The sequence below is a fragment of the Anabrus simplex genome, chromosome 1 (assembly GCF_040414725.1).
Source record: "Anabrus simplex isolate iqAnaSimp1 chromosome 1, ASM4041472v1, whole genome shotgun sequence".
Classification (NCBI taxonomy): domain Eukaryota; kingdom Metazoa; phylum Arthropoda; class Insecta; order Orthoptera; family Tettigoniidae; genus Anabrus; species Anabrus simplex.
In genome coordinates this window covers 1,241,972,400-1,241,988,923 of record NC_090265.1, presented here as the reverse complement: position 1 = coordinate 1,241,988,923, position 16,524 = coordinate 1,241,972,400, and the positions used below count along the sequence as shown (strand labels likewise).

The following is a 16,524-nucleotide window of genomic DNA, read 5'->3' as shown; positions in this document are numbered from 1 at the left end:
GGTCAAGCAACAGGGAAATATTTCTGGACAGTAATAGAGAATCTTAGGAAAGGAGGGAAAAAGGAAATGAATAGTGTTTCGGGTAATTCATGTAAACTCATAATTGATCCCGAAGAATCACTGGACAGGTGGAAGGGATATTTTGAAAATCTTCTCAAAGTAAAAGGAAATCTTCTTGGTGACTTCGCAAACAACCGAGCTTATGGGGAGGAACACAATGATATTGGTGAAATTACGCTTAAAGGAGTGGTAAGGATGGTAAATAAAATCCATTATCATAAAGCAGCAATGATAGATGAAATTAGACCTCAAATGGTGGAATATGGTGGGAAGGCAGGAATGAAATGCCTTCATCGAGTGACAAAACCTAGCATGGGGTGTTAGTAAGATACCTTCTGATTAGACAACGGCAGTAATCGCATCTATCTACAAGCAAGGGAACAGGAAGGATTGCAACAACTATCGAGGTATCTCATTGATCAGTATATGAGGCAAAGTTTTAACTGGCCTCTTGGAAGGGAGGGTGCGATCCGTGGTTGAGAGTGAGTTGGATGAAAACCAGTGTAGTTTCAGACCACATAGGGACTGTCAGGGTCAGATTTTCAGTATGCGCCAAATAACTGAAAAGTGTTACGGGAGGAATATACAGTTATATTTAGGTTTCGGAGGTCAAGAGAAAGCATATGACAGAGTACCGAGGGAAAATATGTTCGCCGTACTGGGGGACTATGGGATTAAGTGTAGATTATTAAAATAAATCAAATCCATTTATGTTGACAATTGGGCTACAGTACAAATTGATGGTAGAATAGGTCTCTGGTGCAAGGTACTAACAGGGGTTAGACAAAGCTGTAATCTTTCACCTTCGTTGTTAATAGTTTACATGGATCATAGGTTGAAGCAGATGTTGAGGAAAGTAGAAGAGAAGGAGGAGAGGAAGGAGAAGGTGGTAGTGTTTCACGTTGGTAATAACAACGTAAGGCAAGCTAATATAAGTACCAACATAGTTGGGGATGTGTGGGATCTGGTAAATGCAGCACGGGTGAAGTTTAAGGAAGCGGAGATTGTTATCAGTGGATTACTGTGTAGAAGGGAAACTGACTGGAGGATGAGTGGGGATTGAAATGAAACTATGGAGTGGGTATGTAGGAAACTGGGAGTGAGATTTCTAGATCCTAATGGGTGGGTAGGTGATGAGGATCTGCGCTCAGATGACCTTCACTTAAACCGCAGTGGTACGCATAAGTTATGAAATTTCTTTGGAAAGGCAATATGGAGGTACATTCAGGGAAAAGGGGTGGTTTAGGGAGTGGTGATAAGGTTACAGCGTCTGGAAGTCAAGTAGGGATGGCATAAAATGTTAGTGTTGAACTGTAGAAGTATTGTAAAGAAAGGAATAGAATGAAGTAATTTAATAGATATATACTTACGAGATATTGTAATAGGAGCTAAATCATGGCTGAGAAAATGTAATGGATGCAGAAATTTTCTCACGGAACTGGAGTGTGTATCGTAGCGATAGAGTAGGAGTGGTGCGAGGGGGAGCGTTCATTCTGGTGGGAGAATAAGTCTTAAGCTACGAACAAGTTAAAGATGACAAACAGGAAGTTCTAGGTGTAAGGTTAATTTCTAAGGATAATAGGCAACTTGATGTCTTTAGAGTGTACAGACCTGGAAAGGTTCGCTCTGACGCTGATCCAGAATTATTTGATGAGCTAATCGGGTATGCGGGAAACGACATGGAAAGGAATGCGATTTTAGCGGGAGATCTGAATTTACCAAATGTCAATTGGGAAGGTAATGCGAACGACAGGAAGCATGACCAACAAATGGCAAATAAGCTAATATGGGAAGGACAGCTGATTCAGAAAGCGATGGAACCAACTAGAGGGAAAAAGCCTTAGCCATTGTACTGATAAAACCAGATGAGCTCTATAGAGAAACCGAAGTAATAGATGCTATTAGTTATCATGAAGTTGTTTTTGTTTTAGTTAAAAATAAATGTGATAGGAAGGAAGGTCGTAAAAGTAGTACCATATGGTTGATAAAGCAGGCATGAGGAAATATTTAAAAAGTAACTATGATCGGTGGAAAACGGTAAATACAAATGTAAACAGACTCTGGGATGGGTTAAGAGCAATTGTTGAGGAATGTGAAAACAGGTTTATACCTTTAAAGGTATTAAGGAATGGTATGGTCCCACCTTATTATAGTACAGAAATAAAGAGACCAAGAAGGGGATGCACAGTGGAAAGAAATAGAGTTAGAAATGGCTGTGGAAGTAAGGAGAAATTAAAGGAACTTACTAGGAAATTGAGTCAAGCAAAGAAGTCAGCTAAGGATAGCATGATGGCTAGCATAATTGGTGGCCACGCTAATTTTAGTGAAAAATGGATGGGCAGAAACAGGTTCCAAGAAGGACATTCCAGGAATAATTAATGAATAAGGGAGTGAGTATGTGAGGATCTTCAAAAGGCAGAAACATTCAGTCAGCTGTATGTAAAGATTATTGGTTACAAGATTGATGTCCAGGTAGAGGAGATGACTAATACTAAAAAATATTAATATTTACATATGATAGCAATAACATTTACCATAAGATACAAAAGTTGGAAACTAGAAAAGCGGCTGGAATTGATCAGATTTCTGGGGATATACTAAAAACAATGGGTTGGGATATAGTACTATATCTGAAGTACATATTAGATTATTTTTTGCATGAAGGAGCTATTCCCAATGAATGGAGAGTTGATATAGTAGCCCCTGTGTATAAAGGAAAGGGTGATAGACATAAAGCTGAAAATTACAGGCCAGTCATTTCGACATGCGTTTTATGTAAGCTTCGGGAAACCATTCTTTCTGATTATATTAGACATGTTTGCGAAATTAATAACTGGTTCGATAGAAGACAGATCGGGTTTAGAAAAGGTTATTCCACTGAAGCTCATCTTGTAGGATTCCAGCAAGATATAGCAGATATCCCGGATTCAGGAGGTCAAATGGACTGTATCGCGGACCTATATAAGGCATTTGATAGGGTAGATCATGGGAGACTACTGGCAAAAATGAGTGCAGTTGGACTTGACAAAAGAGTGACTAAATGGTGACTATGTTTCTAGAAAATAGAACTCAGAGAATTAGGGTATTCCTCAAGGCAGTATTATCGGACCTTTATGTTTTCTTATATATATAAATGATGAGTAAAGAATTGGAATTAGAGATAAGGCTTTTTGCGGATGATGTTATTCTGTACAGAGTAATAAATTAGATACAAGATTGTGAGCAACTACAAAATGACCTCGATAGTGTTGTGAGATGGACGGTGGGCAATGGTATGATGATAAACGGGGTTAAAAGTCAGTTTGTGAGTTTTACAAATAGCAAAAATCCTCTCTGTTTTAATTACTGCGTTGATGGGGTAGAAGTTCCTTTTGTGGGATCATTGTAGGTATCTAGGTGTTAATATAAGTAAAGATCTTCATTGGGATTATCACATAAATGGGATTGTAAATAAGGGGTACAGATCTCTGCGATGGTTATGAGGGTGTTTAGGGGTTGTAGTAAGGATGTAAAGGAGCGGGCATATAAGTCTCTGGTAAGACCCCAACTAGAATATGGTTCCAGTGTATGGGACCCTCACCAGGATTACTTGATTCATGAACTGGAAAAAAATCCAAAGGAAAGCAGCTCGATTTATTCTGGGTGATTTCCGACAAAAGAGTTGCGTTACAAAAATGTTGCATAGTTTGGGCTGGGAAGACTTGGGAGAAAGAAGATGAGCTGGTCGACTAAGTTGTATGTTCCGAACTGTCAGCGGAGAGATGGCGTGAAATGACATTAGTAGACGAACAAGTTTGAGTGGTGTCTTTAGGGAAGATCACAATATGAAGATAAAGTTGGAATTCAAGAGGACAAATTGGGACAAATATTCGTTTATAGGAAGGAGAGTTGGGGAATGGAATAACTCGCCAAAGGAAATGTTAAATAAATTTCCAGTTTATTTGAAATCATTTAAGGAAAGGCTAGCAAAACAACAGATAAGGAATCTGCCACCTGGGCGGCTACCCTAAATAACAGATCAGTATTGATTGAAATTGAAAAAATGGAAACATATAAAGTCGCGGGGAGGGATTCAGTTACGTGCAAATCTAGTAAGCAGTCTATCCTACGCTGACGACTTGGTCTCAATGGCAGGTTCTGCCAAAAGCCTACACTCTAATATGTTGGAACTCGAAAATAGGCACAATGAGTATGGTATGAAAATTAGCCTTTCCAAGACTAAAATGATGTCAGTAGGTAAGAAATCCAAGAGAACTGAATGTCAGATTTAGGATACAAAGGTGGAATATGTAGATAATTTCAAGTATTTAGGATGTGCGTTATCCGAGAATAGCATTATAGTAAGTGAGTTGAATCAAGGTGCAGTAAAGCTAATGCGGTGAGCTCGCAGTTGCGTTCAACAGTATTCGGTAAGAAGGAAGTCAGCTTCCGGACAGAACTATCTTTACATCGGCCTGTTTTCAGACCAACTTTGCTGTGCGGGAGTGAAAGCTGGGTGGACTCAGCATATATTATTCATAAGTTAGAAGTAACAGAAAGTAGCGAGAATGATTGATATACATATAGGTGGGAACAGTGGCGGGGGGGGGGGACTCGGAATGAGGAGATAAAGGCTAAGTTAGAAATGAACTCGATAGATGAAGCTGTACGCATAAATCGGCTTCGGCGGTGGGGTCATTTGTAGCTAATGGAGGAGGATAGGTTTGGAAGAGAGTATTCTCATTTTGATCCCGTATTGAAGATTAATTTCCCGGCCCTGTGGTGTAGGGGTTGCATGCCTGCCTCTCACCCGGAGGCCCCGGGTTCGATTCGCGGCCAGGTCAGGGATTCTTACCTGGACCTGAGGGCTGGTTCGAAGTCCACTCAGCCTACGTGATTAGAATTGAGGAGCTATCTGACGGTGAGATAGCGGCCCCGGTCTAGAAAGCCAAGAATAACGGCCGAGAGGAGTCCTCGTACTGACCATACGACACCTTGTAATCTGTAGGCCTTCCGGCTGAGCAGTGGTCGCTTGGTAGGCCAAGGCTCTTCAAGGGCGGTAGTGCCATATGTTTTTTATTGAAATTCAATTGAAAGGAGAATAATAATACATTGTTTTTTCACCTATTCAATACTTAAGTCGCATACATAATTAGGATTTCATCCTTATTTTATTGCTAAATTATTAAAAACGTGGTACATGTTTAACTCTTTTTAGAGCATCTTCAGCCATATTGTCATCAAAAGTTTAATTAGGAACATTGAACTTGAATTTGTATACATGATTTGTCGTTAGCAAACTTAAATAATATAATATAATATAATATAATATAATATAATATAATATAATATAATATAATATAATATAATATAATATAATATAATATAATATAATATAATATAATATAATATAATATAATATAATATAATATAATATAATATAATATAATATAATATAATATAATAAGGTTTCTCAAAAATTGTATTATTTAAGTTTGCTAATGACAAATCATGTATATAAATGCAGGTTCAATGTTCCCAATTAACCTTGTGATGACAATATGGCTAAAGATGCTCTCAAAAAGTGAAACATATACCACGTTTTAATAATTTGGCAATAAAATAAGTATGAAATCCTAATTTTGTATGCTAGTTAACTATTGAATAGGTGAAAAACAATGTATTATTATTCTCCTTTCGGATGACAGGTTACCCAGGAGAGTAATGGACTCTGTTATGGAGGGTGAGAGGAGTAGATGGAGACCAAGACGACTGTGGTTAGACTGTTTCTACCGATTTGAAGATAAGAGATATAGAACTACACAAGGCCATACGGATAGTTAAAATAGAGGATTGCGGCGGCGTTTAGTAAATTCATTGAGGTGTGTAGTCTGAACGCTGAAAGGCATAACAGTCTACAATGAAGATGTATTGCACCCGCCCCTTACCCATGGAGTCTCCGGCGATAAATATACAGGGTCATTAACTGGGTATAAATCAAATGAGCATCATAAATATATATAAAATAACTTAGCGGCATGAAGGGTAGGAGAATACGGGTGTCATATAATTACAATCGAATGAGAACAATATATGAAAATTTTAAAATCAAAGGGTTTATTATCATTCTGATGATGATGATGAAAAATGACGCAAATATACCATATTGAATTTAAATGAATAATTACAAGTTTCACAGCTAAAATGTTGAAGTTTGTTTCAGTTTCTTTTGAGGGCGAAACTAGTACCATAAAACCCAAATTTGATCATGACCTCGCATATACGGAATATTAAAAAAATAAATCACTCAAACTATCCCCACGCAAGTCTGAGTGAAACCTATCCTAGATTCAACTTGATAAACAAATAAATAAACCCATTTAAAAGAATACGCACTGAACACACAGGAATACTTCAACACGAAATGCTCTGGTTCGGAATCTAAACCAGCATACACACAATCAACCCCAGGATTGAAACCTGTGTTGACAAATCAAAATAAAATGCACTCACCACAATGAATCAAAACATAATAAAATAGATATAAATGAACACGGATCTCTACAGTGTGAGGTTCCAAGAAGTGATCACTGGACTCTGCAGATGTGTACTGGAAACCCTAACTATCATATTCATGCAAAACAAAAATGGCTGCATTACACTAGCTAATTGAGTCTATCTCTGACCAAAGTATCTTCTTAACTAACACATAAATCGCGTGTTTTGGAAACGGGACCCAGCTGTCTTAAACCCTGGCTATGTTTCGCCTCACAGAATATCACCGCTCTCTCTTCCTTCTACAGGGGTCCCCTTTGTGGGCGGTTCCCTGTCACATAAATATATATCTGCTCCAGTCGGTCAACCGACGCACATCTTAATACGGGCGCAAAACTTCACTCTCACATACAATTTTATCTGCCTTCATGGCTTTCATATTATCGGTGCTTATAAATTCATACTTAGCCCATTAATATACTAGTTTACAGAGGCATTTCATCCCATATTCCAATTCACCGAGGGTGTTCAATCTTTCTAACTCAGAGCCCCGACTTCCAATCTCTGCTGTCTCCCGTATGTTACATTCCCTGTGCATCGACACAAAACTCACTACCAAATAATTGGCAATATAAATACTTCCACGCGTGAACATCTCGTTCCTAAATGTTTCGACATCCTGGTGTGGAATCAAATCCAGAAGGGCTGAAAATAAAGTATTGGAAACATATGTATGTACGCTATATGAAATCATTTATTGTAAACCACCATACCTCTACAATCTTTCAATGATATCCTGCAACATGTTGCATCCCTTGCCTCATGTGTTGAAGGCGTGAGATAACAGTATTAGTGTCGCCTTTGTTGATGTTGGCGACGGAGTGCCCTATCGCTTGAAGCATATAATCTCGTGTATGTAAACGCTTCCCTCGTAGTGGTTCCCTTAGTTTGGGGAACAGAGCGAAGTCAGAAGGATTCATGTCTGGTGAATAGGGTGGATGTTGTATGACCTGCCACTCCACCGTGCCAACAATCCCCTGACAGGAGCAGAATTGTAACAGCGGGCATTGCCATGCTGATGAGCGGATGTAATGTATTTGGAAATTGAGACTGTGTCCTGCGCAGTGCAGGGCAAAGTTGATGTTCAAGAAACATTCCACGCACCGCTTTGATCTTTATCCATGTTCGTTGTACCATCTGCGATATCATTATTTTAGGGAGGTCAGGTTTGACACCACCAATTGACTGCTTCGCAATCGTTTGTCTGCAGAACCTGCAATAGCTCAAGTAAGTACGTTGCGTAGCTCCACTTCCCCTTTACATGTGCTACCAACAGCAGCGCCCTCAGTTGTTCCTACCTAAAATGACAGTACTGTTGGCACTAGTTTCTTTCCAGCCCTCGTCATCATCGTCATCATCGTCATCATCATCATCCTGAACCAGATTTAGTTCTTCAGGTGTGGTGAATGAGCGCTCTCCATGTACTTCTGTCCATGTAGATGTCTTGTTCCGTAATCTGCTGCAAATCCAGACCTCGTTCCAGCTAGATCATTTCTAAACACATCGATACAATTTTTTCGTGGCCGACCTCTTGATCTTATATTACAGAAATCACACGCGTAGTGAGATACAAGCTTATTATTGAATACAGTATTCCGTATCTCATCACAAGCAACATTAGTGAGAAGAAACCGCTGAAGTATACAATGATGCCTGACTCCTATAAATTACCTGAAACATCTGACAACCCAATTTCTTCTTGCTATGTTAAACAGGTACCACATTGCTGGGCTTCCAGGACGGATGGTACGGCGTCTCTGGTACTCCAGATCCTGAACAACCTGAGTACGATCCTGAAGACGTCCTTTCCAGTCCTGCTGGCAAGGCCTTCAAGATGGTGATCGACGCAGAAAACCTGTTACAGATAAGAGAAGAGGCAACAGTACGATGTAGTGATTCAGATCCTGAATCATCAGTTCCGTGCAAACCTCAGCTTACACCATGTTTGTTCGACGTGGTCCGAGATCCTTGTGAAAGAAGGAATTTGTATCGCAGAGAATACTCGAGATTTTTCGAAACTCAAATTTCGCGCTATCGAAGTGGTGCTGTGCGCCCTGCTAACGCCCGAGCAGATCACCGAGCGAATCCTCGACTTTGGAATGGCACCTGGACGAACTGGGGAGACTACCAAGACTCTGTGCTGTAAAAAAATACGTATAAGTTGTAAAACAAAGCTTGAAAATTTTAATTTATTAATTATAAAGTCCTAAAAGTGAGGACAGGTTCTTTGTTGTTATTATTACTTTTTACAAGCGAATGGACCACTAGGGATCACGCTACAGCTTCATTTCTTTCTCTTTGTGCAGAATTTTCTCTGTGTCCAATACTCCTTCATGCGTTCGCTGGCCTGCTTCCGTTGTTGATCTGTCCAGTCTCTTCCGGTCTTCTTAGTTCTTCCTGCGGCTTGAACACCTTCCAATTTCTTTACTGTGTTCCAAAACGTATTCCTTTCTAACAGCTGGTCTTCCGAGATGCTTAACCTTTCCATATCCTTCTTCGTTTCCGTAATCCATGCTGTAGTGGTCTTTTTTATCCAGAAGTAATCAAATATCTGTTTGCGTTCATTCTGCACAGATGTCCAAGAAACGCCAGCCTCCTTTCCTTCATGGTCTCTGAGGTTCTTTCTACCTTCTTTTAAACTTCTTTCTTGGTTTCCATCCGCTTTCTGTTTGGACAGCACCCATAATTTTTCTGAGGATTCTGAGGATTATTATTATTATTATTATTATTATTATTATTATTATTATTATTATTATTATTATTTCGTTATGCCCATTCATATAACACACTGAAACATGTTCATTGGCTTGTTCACCTTCTTATTCTTCCAAACTCTCTTCATGAACTCACTGTGTTGCCTCTTCCGATCTTCTGACCACTTTGAACCAGTCATGCTGTTACTTTTCACCATAAATGTGTGTTTATTTACTGAGGTCCTGAAGACTTCGCGATTTCTCATGATTTCGTCCCTGATGTTCAATTCATTCATTCATTCTTGTTTCCTCCAGCCATTTTATTCTTCTATTTGAGGAATTTATTACAATTCTTAATCATCTTGCGAGTCTATTGTTATCCATTCTAAAAATTCCAAACGTCTCTTCCGTACAGTGGTGATGAAACTATCTGTGTGACTATAGAGGTTTGCAGTTCGCCTTTCGATCCAAATTCCATTTTCTTGTGTGGGCCGATAATTTTCCTAAGAATTTTACCTTGATGTATTATTATTATTATTATTATTATTATTATTCAGTGGAATATCTACATTTACTATTTATTATTTAGCAAGCTTTTATTCAGTACCCTGAAGGGGTGGCGCAGGCCACTTAGAGGGTAACGCCCTCTTTCAGGCCAAGGAAATGTGTGGTGGTGATTTGAGGTGCGGAGAAGGTGACGGGGTTGGCGGTCGTGGGCTATGAAGTAATCTGCCCCGGCATTCCCCTTAGTGATGGAGAATGGAAAACCTGGAAACCACGGAAAACCATATCTTGTACAGCTGACAGTGGGGACCAGCCCCTTGCCTCCCAAATGTAGATCTACACAAGAACCTCGTTTATCCGGATTAAGTGGGACCGGAACTGATCTGGATTATCGAAAATCTGGATAATCCGGAAAACACTAAAAAACAAATACAGTGCATGTTATATAATCTATTAACACAAGTACGGTAATACATATTTTCAATTGTACAAGAAAATATCAGAATACTTTCCTTACATTTATGACTATGTTTTATGCACTAGAATAATGTGTGAGTTTTTTCTGTTTTACATTTGAAGAGCGTTTTGCGCGCACCACGATCACGGAGACGTTTTACTAACACCAGTTCTACCGGTGTGGTTTTACTCAAGGATTCTATAATAGGCTTTCAGTTTGTCCAGCTGCATTGTTGCCTCTCCATGAGCCATTGTTTCTTCTGATGGAGCGCTGGTTTCATTTTCGAATTCACCATCAGTGAATTAATAGTGCGTTGCATTCAGAAGAGCGTGGGTTCGAATCCCACCTCGACCGTCCTGGGAATTGTTTTCCACTGTTTCCCATTCTCAGTTCCAGGCGAACGCCGGGACGGTACCATTGATAGACAGTGGCCGAATTACTTCCAATTGCTGTCCTTAACTATCCTTAGCGGAAAAGACATTCAAGAAGAGTCGACGCCCTATAAGAAGTACTGTACAAGTAAAAATAAATTGTTATTATTTTCGATAAACGAGGTTCTTGTGAACAAGGTTAGCAAAAACAAGGTGTTATCAAGCCGAAGCGTGCTCTACACGGTGACAGAATAATCTTAAAGGAGTAGTCATGGATCACCACCGAACACTGAGAGCACATAATTATATTGCGGTTTAAGGAGCTAATAGTAAATGAACTAGAATCATGTTCAGTCTCACTATAGAATCAGACATATTCCTTTAATATTATTCTCGGCATATGCCACTGATTACCGCCAACATTGGTAATGACTCGCTAACTAAAGTGTGGTTTCTTGACTTTCGTGACATTGACAGGCTGACAGTGGAACTAACAGGTCACCGAGTAGCGTGCTGCTATCTACTGGTCAATACTTCGCACTCCATTGTACTACCTTGGTCGCTCAGCCTATACCGTGTCTCAGTCGTTCAAGGAACAATAAGTTTTCCGTCGCAAAAACAGCCATCTTCAGAGTTCAGGATTTTCACACTCGACGCATCACCATACCAGTGAGATTAACTTTCGAACTAACACATGTTAAGGCCAAATTTTCGCGAAAGGTCAAGTGATTAATATAGTGCTTACCTACCGCATAATGTAATCCCTAGTTCTAAGAAAATCATATACTGTATACAGCGCAACACGTTCTCCCCGTTTTCTTAATTCTGAAAATTCATTTCAATTAGGAATTGTGTATTTGTGAGAGTTTCTGAAGACTACCATTGCATAATTAATGGATATTTCCATTGCCTAATTTGAATTTTTAAATAATGAATTCTCCGTACAGGCCACGAAAGCTCTGGGAGGGGTGAACGGTAAAGGGGTAGAGTGGTTAGCTCTACGCCCGGCAACCTTTGCCCCCAAGAATTAACCTGGTACTCATTTTTGGTGAAAGGTGAGTGAGCCTCAGGGCCATGAGCTCCTCCGGAAGTGGAAATCTCGTTTCTTAAATTTTACGACTTCCTGACGGGGAATCGAAACATCGTCCTTCCGGGAGAACCGAGCACGCCTTTACGCCTCGGCCAGGCAGCCCCTACATTATAAATATACCAAAAATAAATATTAATATTGACAATTGTTGTGGAATTTTGTAACGTATAACTAGATTTAAATCGTAGAGCGAAGACGCGCAAAAATTGATAAACCTAGAAAATGTACCGATTTCCAAAATGGAATCAGATTTGCCAACCGCCGAAGCAAAAATATGCTATCATCATCACATTATTCTTACAATACCGAAACTATTCTGCTATTTCTTATTAGATGACTGAAAATGTGGTAAATAACAATTTATATGAAATATAATGAATTTAGTTTCATTTTATGGGTATTTGTTTGCCTTTAAATGTTATGTGAGTAGAATAGTCACATGTATTCACTGATGAGTGAAATGTTCATGCGAGATTTAGATTCGTTTTTTCCTTTCCCACGCTCTTTCTTCCGTTCGTGCTGTGTAGGAATAAAAAGAATACAGTACACTCACAAAACAGGATAACTTTTGATGAAAAACGTACACGCTATTCAGTGATAGCTTATGCTCGATCAATAATTCATTGATAGTAAGAGTCCAACTCTTTCTCTTCCTTTAAAACAAATTTGTTAAAAAAGTTCATTTAACAAAAAAATGAAAGTTTACTCTCGAGAATGTCTTGAGTGAGACTGAGCAAAATGTGTTTTTTCGACCATTGTGTCTTAGACATGAAATTCTGTTACGTTGTAGCATTCAGCTACATGCAGTCTACTCTCTGCACCAAAACCTCAATTCTTCTATGCACAATAGAATTCTGCTACGGTTGGCAACTCTACTTTCAATGTGTATGTAGAATTGCAGGAATGTCGTGAGTAGTTTGTAAAAATGTTCAACTTTGTGTCCCTGCCTTCCAGTTTGCTTGAATTGTAACTGAAACTTTTGAAAGAAAAGCTAACCAAGGGTAGACAGTATGTGTACAGGCCATGAAATGTTCTGGAGGAGATGAAAATAAAGTCTTTCACAAACAACAAACTCAGCATGAGGTTTAATACAGTGGTAAGCACTACAACCGGTCACCTTTGCTTCCAGAAATTAAGCTAATGCTCATTTCTGCTTTAGACTGAGAGAACCCAGCCTCTTACTAAAATTGTAAGGTCAGTTGATAAATTCCTTAATTTCATGACAGGAAACTTTTTCAGGGTGAACTATCTCCATTGAAGAAGAGTATTTTTTTCAAACGTTGACAGGTTATTGATCCCTTGTAGAAATACACCACTAAAACGAGATTTGCTGTACGTTTTCAAGGACAGTTGTGTAAACACATAGTCACCAAATATGGATACAATTTTAAATTATAAAACCAGAAAGAATCAATTGTTCATTAACATATCATAAAGTTTGTGAATGTGTGTGCGCCGCTTAAAAACTTTGAGGAAGTATAGAACGCATCATATGTCTAATCTTAATTTTATCTGGAGTGATTAATCCAGCCGCATAACTTGTATATGTTTTGTTTTAACAGAAGCGTCAACAATATCCAGGATGTCTTGAATGGCGTAAAGATCGTCACATCTGCCTTCCCGTCTTACATCCTTTACTAAAATAAACTGAACATTATTGTGAAATGTGTGTACTTTTTAATTTCATTTGACTACCTTCGTAATTTTTGCACAAACAGCGTATACTCTCAGATTTTGTGTCATAACTTTGGAAAAGAGTTCTAGAAGCAGAGCAGATGTAATTCCACACATTGAAAATAGACGTGCAGGTCTCACCTTCATTCCACAGGAGAAATTACTACTTCTTTTGGCTACGTCATCCCAGTCATGTACACCACCAGATGAGTTGCACGTATCTGTTGAACATGTTTCTTTGTACCTCAGAACAAAAATATCCACCGCAGCATCATCAACCAAACATAAGTGGATTTTAAAAGACACTGACGGACTTGATCAGAGGAGCAGGAAGATACCTCAGAGAAAATGTTTAGTCTCAGTATTTTATTATTTCAAAAAGTGAGAAGGAAGGACGAAGAGAAGCAGAATACCCTGTAAACTGCAAGTAGAAGATTATAGAGATGCTTAGTTCATTTACAAAGGTTTGAAGAATGGAAGGCTAAGCAGTCAATTAAGATAGAGAAGGAACTGAAATGGCGTATGGCTTTTAGTGCCGGGAGTGTCCGAGGACATGTTCGGTTCGCTAGGTGCAGGTCTTTTCGTGATGAGGATGAAATGATGATGAAGACGACACATACACCCAGCCCCCGTGCCAGCGAAATTAATCAATGATAGTTAAAATTCCCGACCCTGCTGAGAATCGAACCCGGAACCCCTGTGACCAAAGGCCAGCACGCTAATCATTTAGCCATGGAGCCGGACAAAGAGAAGGAAGATCATGTGTTCTTGTTATTGCTTCTTGGAACAGTCTGATTAACAGCTCTATGTACTTCTGTACTGTAACATTTATTGATACTGAAATACAACGAGGACAGGAACATAACGTTCAAAATGCTCAGAGATATATCAGGACACACTATAGATATAGGAGAAGAATCCTTTATTTCTCAGAAACTAGGAAGCTCTCATATGGAAAGAGGGTTCTAATGATATGAATTGACGTGCAGCCGATCTCCACCTCTGTTCAATATCTTCATAGATGAAGGAGTTTTCTGAATCCTACACAAATGGGGTATTGCTAAATAGCTAGTGATATCAAACAATTCGTTTTGCAGATTATATTAACCTGATTGGAAAAAATGATGAATAACTACATGACACATTTGACGATATGAAGAATGTTATTGAGGAAAAATGTGGCCTGAATACAACTAGAAAGAATATCAAAACAATTAAGGATACCAGAATGGGAAACAGAAGGCTGAGGTTTGGCTTTTAGATGAAAACTTGTCGCAGGTACCTGGTGAGCTGTTTATCATCAGACGGCAGAGGTACAGTTGACATAAAATGTTGGATAGCTCAAACCAATGAAGCATTTTAAAGAAAATATCCAGACATGTCTAAGAACGAGAAAAACTATTGAAAAATATCTCATCTGGAGTGCAATAACTTGTGCCTCAGAGACCTGGACTCTAAAAGCAATAGATAGGAAAAGTAACTGAGGCTTTTGAGATATGGTACTGGAGGAGAAAGATGGAGATATTTTGGACAGGGAATGTGGCAAATAAAGAACAACTCACCCAAGTAGGTGAAAGGAGGGCATTGTCATAAACGTAGCAAAAAGGAGAAATGGTATGGTTAGTCATCTACTGCAACTTTCAAGCTCGATACTACGATATTTTGGTGAAGGTTCGAAGGGCGTAATGTGAGGGGAAGATCAATACAAGAGTTTATAGACGAGATCAAGGCCGGAAAATGATACAAATATGCAAAGTTATTGGCTTTTGAACGGAATGATTTTCAGCCTACAGTTTGAGGAGATGGTGGTGGTGGTGATTTTTTGTTTTAAGAGGAAATACAACTAGGTAACCACCCTCATTGAGGAGATGAAGGAGAAAAGTACTTACGAAGTCTCTCCGATAACCCGTGCGAATGCGATATCTGAACTAGTGTATGAACATGTAATTAACTGATATTTCATTATTTTTATTTATCGTATGGCTTATATTATCTTTGATGACCGGTTATTTAGAACACGTCCTTCTAACCTGGCAGTTCCGCTAAAAGTCCTGGGGCCGATTACCTTAGATGTTAGGTCCCTTTAAACAACAAGCATCATCATCATCATCATCAGCTAAAAGTCTGAAAGTGAGATGCCAAATATTTCAAATAATTCCTACTTAGGTATGAGTTAACTGGTGAATGTCCAGGTTATGGAACCCTACGGAAGAACTGTAATAATAGCTCTGTTATAAGCCCTCATTTGTCATCAGGCTGATGGTGTATATTTTCTTCACTCACCACTTTAAGTTGGTAATGGCTGGCTAGGTACTGTTCCTTGTAAACTAGCTTAAGAAGAGGTTGAAACCAGATTCCTCGAATTAAGAAACTATGGCTAAAGAATTAAACTGGGAAACAGACTGCAAACACTCATCACCAATATGATACCATGAGATCTGAACAGATTCATAGCAAAACCAATGGAGATAAAATAGGAAGGATCGAAGCCTGACAAAAGTAAGTAGAAACCATGCTCGTTTCAGTTTGAGCCAAGTGACATAGTGTGGCCTTACCTTATCAAACCATATACTGTAACAGTACAATTGCTGACACAATGTGTGAACGGTAGAAAATAACTTCTAAAGACCCCGAGTAAAACTTTTTTTTTTTTGCTAGTTGCTTTACGTCGCACCGACACAGATAGGTCTTATGGCGACGATGGGACAGGAAAGGGCTAGGAGTGGGAAGGAAGCGGCCGTGGCCTTAATTAAGGTACAGCCCCAGAATTTGCCTGGTGTGAAAATGAGAAACCACGGAAAACCATCTTCAGGGCTGCCGATAGTTGGGTTCGAACCTACTATCTCCCGAATACCGGATACTGGCCGCACTTAAGCGACTGCAGCTATCGAGGTCGGTCCGAGTAAAACTACGAGCGAAAGGAATACACACATTATATAACAATCTGAAAATCGAGTTATACTTATTTTAGCAATTTAGCGGATAATAACAAGATTAAATTAGGTTAGTGCGGGTTGCTGTCGTCACGTTCTAGTTCGTGAACCATGAACAACGGCTGGGTGGCATAACTTACTAAGAGTGGTCCTGAGAATTAGGATACAAGTTGCTATGGAATAAGTGTGGGTATCTAGGACGCATTCT

General features: G+C 39.2%; 1 protein-coding gene across 1 annotated transcript in view; it reads left to right on the top strand.

The window, feature by feature from the left end:
• The window catches only part of LOC136877934 (arylsulfatase B), a 289,271-nt gene extending 280,475 nt beyond the window's left edge, over positions 1-8,796 (top strand). Inside the window, exon 10 of the mRNA XM_068228776.1 lies at positions 8,310-8,796. Coding sequence (XP_068084877.1) covers positions 8,310-8,740 — 431 coding nt within the window. The 3' untranslated portion in view covers positions 8,741-8,796. The remainder of the gene's footprint in view (positions 1-8,309) is intronic.
• Positions 8,797-16,524: the final 7,728 nt, after the last annotated feature.